This window comes from Myotis lucifugus, unplaced genomic scaffold (assembly GCF_000147115.1).
Source record: "Myotis lucifugus unplaced genomic scaffold, Myoluc2.0 scaffold_128, whole genome shotgun sequence".
Lineage (NCBI taxonomy): Eukaryota > Metazoa > Chordata > Mammalia > Chiroptera > Vespertilionidae > Myotis > Myotis lucifugus.
The window spans coordinates 3,504,659-3,515,144 of record NW_005871176.1 but is presented as its reverse complement, the minus strand read 5'-3'; the positions used below and the strand labels follow the sequence as shown (position 1 = coordinate 3,515,144).

General features: G+C 47.3%; 1 protein-coding gene across 1 annotated transcript; it reads right to left on the bottom strand.

Moving 5' to 3' along the window:
* Positions 1-2,121: 2,121 nt before the first annotated feature.
* Positions 2,122-8,012, bottom strand: PITHD1 (PITH domain containing 1). Its single transcript, XM_006094048.2, has 6 exons — positions 7,713-8,012; positions 7,024-7,067; positions 6,602-6,679; positions 4,543-4,647; positions 3,659-3,767; positions 2,122-3,061 (listed from the first exon to the last, which is right to left on the bottom strand). The coding sequence occupies exons 1-6, from the start codon at positions 7,908-7,910 to the stop codon at positions 2,960-2,962; spliced, it is 636 nt and encodes a 211-aa protein (XP_006094110.1). The 5' UTR covers positions 7,911-8,012; the 3' UTR covers positions 2,122-2,959.
* Positions 8,013-10,486: the final 2,474 nt, after the last annotated feature.

The following is a 10,486-nucleotide window of genomic DNA, read 5'->3' as shown; positions in this document are numbered from 1 at the left end:
AGCCCGCCGACACCCGAAGAATGCAGACCGTGCATCGAGGCACCGTGGCTGCCGCCACCCGGGCGCCCCCGGAGGAAGGGGAGGCGTTCCCCGCCCCGCGCCCGGCCCACCGTCAGGAGGGTCAGGAGGGTCTTGCGTATCCACCACAAGCTTTCATGCCCCAGCCCAGGATCAGGGGCGGCATCCTTAAAGATCCTCAGAGGCCTTCTGGTCCTCCAGTCTTGTTTTTAAAATGAGGAAGCTGAGGCCCAGGGAGGGGAAGTAAACAGCAATCTCAGGATGACACTCTGCACTTGCTTTCTGGCTATAAAATGGTGATAATAACCACCCTGCCTACTTCACAGCTTCGCTGGTAGGCTCAAATGAGAAATGCTTAATACATTATAGTCCGTGGGAGGCCTTAATGACTCTACAAACGACCCTGGGAAAATAACACAGGTCATAGCAGGACGGCTGGGCAGGCCTCGGCAGTGTTGCCTTAGCTCTGCCCGGGGAAAGCGATGCCCTGCAGAGTGCACAGAATACCACCATCACTGAGCTCCAGTTAAGAACAGAAAGGGCTTCGTGTGGGTACCAGCGAGTCACCCTTTGCTCCTTGCCACGCTGGTAAAGTGGAAATGGGGATCAGGGTCCACAGAAAAGCCGGAAGGGACGCGGACTGAGTTGAAGGGCCGTGTCCCTGAGAGAACATGTGGCCACCTGTAAACAAGAAATGAGTGGTGCTCCTCCTTCAGCAGCTTAGGACTCATTCCTTCAGCAAAACCTACACTGTTTTTTCTTTGAACTGAAAAAAACGAAAGTCAACTTGGAAGCTCAACCAAGCATTTTCTCCCAGGGTACGAGGCAGTTTGGTCTTAAGTGCTCAACAGGTCGCAGAGACAACCTAAAATACCATGATTCCCCCGAGCAGGGAAGCTTCAGGTCCAGAGGACCACAGCAAGCCAAGGACCCAGGACCAGAAAGGGGGTGAGTGGATGAAGACTACACAGCTACTCCCTCTCAACAGAACCCCTACTGGATGTTATGAAAGAACGAACAATTCCTTCCGCACTCCCAATCAGACACTGTGGCACTTTGAGCAAACTCTTCAGAGTCAAGTCTCAAATTCAGAGGCCAAGTCCCAGAGGCTACCTGTGATTAGTGCTTTAATTAGTGGAATTAATGAAGGGCTATTCTAAGACTTCGCATGTTTCTCCCAACTCCAAATTAAAACGGTCCTTTATCTCCAAAATGATACAACTGAGTAGGACCCTTAGTGCATCAATAATTGCATTTGCTTCTGGTTGGTTTCAGACGGTATTTTAGAAATGAGGCTCGACAAAGCTTAGTGGTGGCAGGCTTTACATAGGATAGCCTGGGTAAACAGTGGGTATATCCTCCTAATCCTGTGGGCCAAAGCCCTAGAGCAGGGGTGGGGAATGTCTGGCCTCCGGGCCATATAAGGCCTGAGCAATCATTTGGTCTGGCCCTTCCAAGGCATTAGGGGTGAGTTGTTTGACCCAATATAGCAGGCTAATTTTTAAGTTGATAACTTTGGCCCACAATGATGTTATCAATATCCAAATAGCCCTTGGCAGAAAAAAGGTTCTCTAACCCTGCCATAGAGGAATTCTCTAGGAGGATCAGATTCAATACTAATTCCCATGGTCAATTGTTTCTGTTTTCTGCAAGGGAGAGAATACTGACCATTTGAAATCCTCTTTGTCGATAACTTCAATTCTCTCCAATTGCAAGTCTCTCCTGAGTCAAAATTTAAGTCCACAGTCTTGGGTCCGCCTTGGACTGCAGGTGCTGCTCACTTACTTTCCTCGCCCTCATTCTGAACTCCAGAAGCTGTTCTCCCTCATTTACACTATTTTCTTTCTTTCACGAGAAATGGAATATAGGTTTTTAACCTCACCTCCCTCTTTACAAAATGTTGAGTGGGTCGGTGGGTACAGGAGTGTTTTTAGTTTACTGTACAAAATTAAGCTCGACCTTTCCTGGAAAAACTGATCTAGTCTTAATATAACTAGCATTTATATCTACTTGGTCCAAAACAACAAACTTCAAAGTTATATACAGTTCCCAATAAAGTAAACGTTTCATCAGTACTACCAAGAACTCAGAAGAATACACAAACAAGTTTGGCACGGATTTATTAGGAAGCTTATTAGTCACAGTGAATAAAAAGCCATGACAAGAACTGAGATCTCCAAATTCTGGCACTTGCCTTACAACACTAGCTAGAAGCTAATAAACAATGAGGATGTCCCAAAGGGAATCTTACCTAAGGCCCACTCTTACCTGGACCAGATACCCACAAACATAGAAATGCGATGCCCATGCTCTCCCCAGACTGCTTACCTCGGCAGTAGGAAAGAAGACCTTCTCCTCAAGCTATTAATTAAGCATCCTCAGGAGAGGCCTGCTCTTCCAGCTATAACCATGGCACACTAGTGCATGACAGACAACTCCAAGCTGAGCAACTTGACAAGAATGCTAAATGATGACAGGGAGAAGGAGCAAGCAGGGACAGGTATTTCTAGTTGGAGACCTTCCTGATGGCTAATACGAACACAATGCTGAGGCTTCAGAAAGTTTACTGCAACCCAGGAATAGTTGCCATTAAAAAAAAAAAAAAGCCACACAAAAAATCCTGCCACAAAGTAAGACACTTGAAATCCCATGGCCACACTGACTGGAAAGGCAGGCATTATCCATGACTGCCAGATACTGACCAAACCAAGACCCCATTTCTACGGGGCCCTAGAGAACCATGATTGTCCCCTGGCACCCACACAACCCTCCCGGTGGTGTGGTGTCTTCCACAGGCCAGGTTTCTGCAGGAAGCCCCAAGGACAAAGCTTGGCAGAGGCTGTGGCAGTCAACTCTCTCTGGAGCCCCATCTTTGTCCTTCCCAATAGGCTGTCACACACCTTCACTGACACAGGGCCTCTGTGGGAGCCTTGGCCAGCCCCTAGGAAATGAAGTGTGTCTGTGGGGTAACCTGATGGACCTTGTGGTCTGCTGGGTTGGCCGATGCTTCATAATTGCAGATGGTTACCTCATGTCGGCGAAACTGCAAGAAAATTGAGATGCTAGGTCAGCTGGCTACTTTCCAGATGACACACTGCAGTGGTCCTTATTCAGGTCCATTTCTAGAAATCATCTAATCTCTTCCCCGTTCTGATACTTTTTATCTTGAGAAGGTTGCAAAGATCATTATCAATAATTCACCCCATAACTAAGAAGAATCATTCCCCCACTATATTGGAGGCACCATGAGAAAAGGACCTTCTCTATCTTGTTTATCATCTTATCTCTGATGCCTGGAACAAGAAAGACTCTCAGAAATGCTGAATGAGTGCTTGCTTCAGCAGCACATAACATACCAAAAATGTGGAACAAAAAAAATATTGAAGGAAACAATTTTAAACTGAAAAACTGAATTGATATCAACTGTATTATTTCAACCCTCTTAAAAATACCTATCTATATAGCCTCTCAAATGACAAGGGCAGTTTAAAGCGATGAACCAAGAAAAATTATAAACAGACCGAGAGCAATCGATGTCTCAATTTCTCTTTTTCCTTTTCTTAAAGCTCTCACTACCACATCATGAAGATATATATACATACATATACTGGAGAGGGCAACGTTTCCAATCCCATCTTACCTCAGTCCATTCTCCTCTCAGGCCAATATACAAGACCTTTGTGGTATCTGCTCCAAAGTTTTTTGAAATATGAATTGAGAGATGATAGACACTTGAAAAACGAGATATTCTAGAGGATGAAGGAGTGGGGAGAGAAGACATAGGTTAGAGTTCAATTAGCATCTCACTATAATGTTAAAACAATTCCAGTTCCAACTTGTGGTAAAACCTAGGCAAATGTCACAGAACATTCTTGGGGTCTTGTGTCTCATTCTTCTCCTTTGGAAAAGCAATTAATTCTGTGAACATTTACCTAGCGTTTGCCAGATCCTGTCCAAGGCAATAGGGGTGGAAAAGTGAATCAACACTGCCCCTGTCCTCAAAGGGCAGGATTAAGAAATGCTGTATGACCAAGCAGAGATTATAACTCAAGCAGCGTTGACCTCACCTTAGGAAATGAGAAGTAAGGTGGTCACATGTAACTTGACCTGTTTTAAGCCAACCATGCACAGAGGAATTCTGAAAACATCTTTCCTAAGGCCATGCTAGGAGTGCATTCAGATCTGCCAATTCCTTACAAGTTAACAAATCTGTGGCTTGCATCGAATCTCTGCCAAAAATTGGCCAAGCCAAGGATCAAATTTCCTCCACTGTTTTAACCTGTTTCTGATGCTAAGCGGGCAGATGGGCCAAGAATAAATTGCAAGCCCAGCAAGCACTAATGCACATATGCTCGTTGTAGATGAGGAAGTGCTTGCTGATCCTCAGAAGCCACAGAACACCTGAAACCTATATAATTTTATTAACCAATGTCACTCTAATAAGTTCAATTTTAAAAATAAATAAATCTTAAAATTCAAAAAGAAAAGAAGCTACAGAGAATGGAAGATAGACCCAGTGCTTACTTTGTAGCATACTCTAACTCCCCTGTAAGATCCCGGTTCAAACTAAAGGTCTGATCTGGCTCCCTGTCCGTGTCATCAAAGGACATCTGTGGAATGTTCTTATACCTGAGAAAGGAAAGGAAGGAAAATAAAGAAATGTGTATCACCATATTTTTAAGTTTTTCAAAACTTACTACTGACAACTGCCTTCAGTTCTACTACCAAAAAGAGATCAAATTTTGGAAATGGCATTTTTTCAAAAATATCTTTAATTCAACAAGAGCTGAAAATTGCAACATAAGCCAATGGCATCTTTGAGTGGGTTAGAATCACATGAGAAGCAATACACAAAGAGATAGCTCAAACTAGGTCACATGCCTCAAAAGCATGGAGAAAATAAGCGACTCAGCACATTCAGACCATGCCCAGGATGTTTAATAAAACAGCTCACTCATGGGGGGGGAGGGGGGGGGATACTTTGGCAGAAACATATTAAATGGTTAAAAGATAAGATCAGGCAACCCACTGCTCAAGCATTTTTTGTGTCCAAATTCCACTATAGGGCTCAGTTGATTGGAGCATTGTCCCACACACCAACCTGGCACACACCTAAGTTGCAGGTTCGATTCCTGGTCAGGGTGCATGAGGCACACAACTCATTCTAAGCTCTACATGTTTTATACCATTTAATTCTCTCCACAATCTTATGAGATTTATACTATTACTACTGCCATTTAACATATGAGAAAATTGAAGTTTAGAGAAGACAAATACCAAAGTCATGCATGCAGCTAGCAAGTGTTACAGACAGAATTTGAACCCAAGCATTTATTCCAGAGCCCACTCGTAACCACAGTACATGTCTAGTCTTCTCAATCCAATCCATCTCCCACATAAATAGGTCTCCAAAAGCATTAACTCATACTGTTTTCCTAAAATGATTAAATATGTGAAGTTGCTTTCAAATTCATGTTCCTAACATTAAAAAATAGTGTTAATTTCTTAAATGTTTTATATTGATCAATTTTATTTTTAAAAATATATTTCTCTTTAAAAAATGTTTTTATTGAATTTCAGAGGAAGGGAGATGGATAGAGAAATATAAATATCAATGAGAGAGAAACATCAATAGGCTGCCTCTGTCGCCCCCTAATGGGGATTGAGCCTACAACCCAGGCAAGTGCCCTGACCCGTGGTTCATGGGTCAATGCTCAACCACAAGAAGAAATTTTTTGTAAAATTCTTCTGATATTTGTTTCTTCAGTATTCTAAAAGCAATTTTCTCATATTTTAGGCAAGTTGTTAAAAAGGGAGTACTAGTCCTGGCCGGTGTAGCTCAGTTGGTTGAGTGTTGTCCTGTGAACCAAAAAGGTCGCCGGTTGGATTCCCAGTCAGGGTTTGATTCCCTGTCAGGGTCCAATCCCCTGTTGGGATGTGTGTGGCTTATCTTGATGTTACGCTCTCACACTGACGTTTTTCTTTCTCTCTCTCTCTTTCTAAAAATCAATGAAAACATGTTTAAAAAAAGGGGGGGAACACACACAAAAACACAAAACAAAAACGGAGGGGGCGGTATTACCAGCTCTGGTGGCAACAGATACAGTGTTCCAAGAGGTATATATAATTTTACTAACGAAAGGCCACACAAACTCAAATGGACTAACTCCATGTCAGCGAAACACACGGAAAGATTATATATAACTGTATGAAATAGCAAGGGGAAATTTTGAAGCTAAACGCCAAGCGTAGAATCATTTGAGATCTGCAGCTGGGTCATTAAGAAAACTGCAAAGTCATCAACAACTGGCGTTTAATAGGATCTCTCTGAATGAGTGGTGCCACGGAAGCACTTTGAAAAAGAGACAAGCTGTCGGTCTTAAAGATGCTTAACTAAAACAGTCGTTAATTCAGGAAGAGATAAGTATATTCTGATGCAGAACAAGACTAACATTATTTCAAGGGGGGGGGGGGATATTTTAGCCAGTAAAAAGAAAGAATTATATTATTCTGGAATAAAGTAATACCAGAGAAAAGAGAGAAAGCTAGCAGCTTCTTGGGGGCACAAGGCCTTAACACTTACAGTCTCATCTCGGAGGGGTGTGAGTCATCATCCTCTCCCATTATAATGATGCCTTTGAGCTTGACGTTGCCTGTAAATCTGCCAGAACGCAAAAGAGAAGGCTGTCATCCTGGGTTTGAATCTGGGCTGACGCCAGGCAAGACCCTTCCCCTTTCTGGGCTTCGGTTCAAGGGTCAACTTGTGCTGGGTCATTTCTAGGATCCTGTCTGCCTCCGGCATTGTGCAGCGCTAAGAAATTTGCCTTGACTTTTCAGTTATCTTTCCACAAATACATCTTTTTCGCCGGCACCAAGAAATCTGTGATGCTTTTCCTCCTCAAACCCACCACGGCCATTTACCCCATTTCTAGACACGGCTGGTTCTCGACACAACCAACGCACGAGTCCTGAGAAGGCAACCGGGTATTCCGCGGAGATACTTACGGAATATTAAACAGAAGCTCTTCGTCTGCATCACTTTCAACAAACTGGAGGGGGCAGGGAGGGGGAGGAGAAAGCAACAAACATTTGCTGAGAGCCTACAATTTCAGGTGTCTAACCCTGTTCTACAACCAGAGTGCAATGCAAATAGCTAACCTCCTTCGGTTTTTCCGCACTTAACTTAATATTAATAACTTGATAGCCACAGACCATCCAATCACAGGCTTCTTAATGGGGAGCCCAGGAATGAACCTCCAGGGCCGACTAGCCCCCGAAATTGTGTGCAAAGATCTGAGCAGATGCGGCCCTCGACTGCCCAATGGCTCCATGGCCCCACAATGGGAAACGCTCCGGAACGGGTAGCAAGCTTCCTCTCCCCCAGGCTGGCCTCCAGGTGATATCATCCGGCGGCCACTGGGACCAGTGGCCAAATGGTAGGGAAAGAAGCCCTCCTGGCCACGCTACCTCACGACCCACCGAAACCCCGGGACAGAACGTCGGCTGCGCCCCTCTCCCTCTCTGGGCCTCAGTTTCTCTATCTGCAAAATGGGGAGACTCGACCCCGTTGGGCTCCCGCGGGGCTAGCAAAGATGGGCACGGGAACGCGCCTCGCAATCGGGCCGTCGCTGTTTCTAACTCCGGGAAGGCGGCTGGCGGCGCAGACGGGCGGCCCGCGGCCCCGGGAGGCCCACCTTGGAGCGGTCGGTCCGCTCCTCCCACGGCTTGAAGACGCCGCGGCCGCTGCCCTCGCGGCTCTCGTTGAGGCACTGCAGCCGCTCCAGGTCGATGCGCAGGTACAAGCCGTAGGCCAGGCCGCGCTGCTCCGGCGGCTCCTCGCGCTCCGCGGCGCAGCGGCAGCCGCCCCCGCCGTGGCTGTGGCCGTGCGACATGGCGACGCCGCCGCCCGCGCGTCCCCTCAGCCCCGCCGCCGCCGGTCGCACCGCGCTCCCTCCGCACCGGCCGCCAAGCGCACCGCGGCCGCCGCGTCGTAAAAGGCGCCCCTGTGCGGCGCATGCGTCCAGGCGGCAGGGGGCGGGCTCGGGGAGGACTGACGTTTGAGCCGCGCTTCCAGGTGCCCGGGAATCCCTGTTGCTTTTTTTTTTTTTTAAATCCCGGAGACGAATGCTGTTGCGAGTCCCGTTCCCCAGACGTGAAACGGAAGGGCAGAGGCGCGAGGCCGGCGTTCCGAGTGCAGGGCGGCGCCGGGTGCCGAGTCCTCCCCCCGCGTAGGCTAAGTCTGCGCTCGGCTTTACCGCCCGCGTCCGGGAGCGGCGGCGGGCGCGTGCGCGGAGATAAGGCCCCGAGCGGGAGACGCCGCTATCGCCGCCTCGCAGGTGCACGTTGGGGCGCGTGGACGTGACAGACCCACTCGCCGCCGCTTTCTTCACAGCGGGCTGGGCGGGCGCGAGCCTGCGCCGGACGGGCGGCCGGACCTGAAGACCAGGCCGGAGCCGGCTCCTGACGGCGTGACACTCCCCGGAGCAGGTCGTTTTCCCCGAACTGAGACTCGGTCCTCGGCTGTCAGGGGGATGAGGATCTCCGTTCCGAGGATCGCAGTGAGTACTCAGCGAAACAGCGCCCTTAGAAGAACCCGGCCCGGGGGCGGGCACGCGGGAGGCATTCGGGAGCGGAGTCGGGTCTTCCTTCACATCCCCGCGCGGCCGCTCACCAGCGGGGAGGCCTCGGGTTCAGGGTCCCGCCTCACCCAGTGAGCCCCCCGACTGGACTAGAGGAGCCTGCAGCCCCTCCCCGGTGACAGTTCAGAGCAGCTCCTCACAGGGCTGCCTGCCGCCCATGTGAAGGTTTCAAGTCCGTTGCAGTGGTTCTCAACCTTCCCAATGCCGCGACCCTTTCATACAGTTCCCCATGTTGTGGTGACCCCCAATTTCATTGTTACAAATTGAACATAATTAAAGCATAGTGATTAATCACAAAAACAATATGTAATTATATATGTGTTTTCCAATGGTCTTAGGTGGCCCCTGTGAAAGGGTCGTTCGACCCCCAAAGGGGTCGCGACCCACAGGTTGAGAACCGCTGGTTTAGCGGAATATGACCAGAATATAATAAGAAAGGCAGAACGTATCACACGTTTTGAAGTCCCAGTTCATGGAACTTTGTTTCAGTTCTGGGTTTGTGCACCAGGTGCAGCCTAAACATGTGTCTCATATTGTGGACTGAAGTCAAAATAATTGAAAGCCACCGTTTAGAGTTGAAATGATTTGGGTTTCAGGATAGAATGTGTTCTCACCCCTTGGCGGGGGTGAAAGGACAGGATGGAGAGAGTGATGGGATGGTCTGGATTCCCCCTGCTCTTCCCTTCTGGGTCTGGAGCGTACAGACAAGATGAGGTTGGAGCATACAGACAGAGTTCCATTCAGAAATACTTTGATGCCCCAGTTCAGTTCCTTGTGAAACAGGCAAACTTGGCTCTGGTTCAGCTTAGCTCAGTGTCATGAATTATCCCTGCTTTCACATCACAGTTTCAGGCAAGGGGGTTGGCATATGGTAGCAGCTTAGTAAATGTCTAATTGAATGATACACTCCATGGCCTTTCTTTGGAAATATTGTGGCCCCCTGCAGGACTAACACAGGCCTTACTGAGGACTTCTCCCTTTGGCTTCTTTGTCATTTGCATCATTGTCATCCTTTACCGATTTATTGAGCGTGATGGGCCAGGCCTTGAGCTAAGCACATTCTGTAGTTCATCTCAGTTATCTGTCACATAAGTCCTGGAGATGAATGCTAACTCTAAGAAATAGGTAGTGTTACCCACTGTCATCTCCCACTTGAAGATGAGGAAAACTGAGGCTGAAACAGGTGAATTAACTTGCTCAAAACCAGATAAGTTGAGGAACTAACCAGGCTTTGAGCACCTCCTATAGTTTCCCCGAAACGAAAGATTCCCAGGAAGTAAATATGTTGTAGCAATTAGTTTATGCTGTGTAACAAATCACCCCAAAACTTAAAAGCTTTAAACAACAAGCATTTCTTCTTTCTCATGATTCTGTAGATTGCCTGGGAAGTTCTTTTCTGAGCCAGTTGGCTTGGGCTAGGTAGTTTGGAATGGCCTCACTCGCATAGCCAGTTGATATTGGCTGTCACCCGAGGTGATGGGCCACATGTCTCCAGCAGGCTACCCGAGCTTAGTCATATGGCAGCAGTTGTAGAGTTCCAGGAGCAAGAGAGGGAAGATCCAATTGCACAAGCTCGGCTTCTGTAATTTTTGCTAATGTCCCTTCAGACAAAACCAGTTTCATTGGCGAAATCCAAATTGAAGGGTGGATAGACTTCACCTTTTGAGTGGAAGAACTGCAAAACACTGTGGCTTCCCCACCCCAGCATACCTGAGTTCTCTTTAATATATATATATATTTTTTTTAATATATATATTTTAATATATATATATATTTTTTTTCCAGACAGGAAGGGAGAGGGAGAGAGAGATAGAAGCATCAATGATGAG

Excerpts from the sequence above, each read along its gene's own strand:
- PITHD1 (XM_006094048.2), bottom strand. The coding sequence starts at position 7,910 with ATGTCGCACGGCCACAGCCACGGCGGGGGCGGCTGCCGCTGCGCCGCG. Across the intron at positions 4,648-6,601 it reads CACCCCTCCGAGATGAGACT|GTATAAGAACATTCCACAGA; the intron begins GTAAGTGTTAAG and ends TTCCTTTCTCAG. Across the intron at positions 3,768-4,542 it reads GAGTTAGAGTATGCTACAAA|AATATCTCGTTTTTCAAGTG; the intron begins GTAAGCACTGGG and ends TTCATCCTCTAG.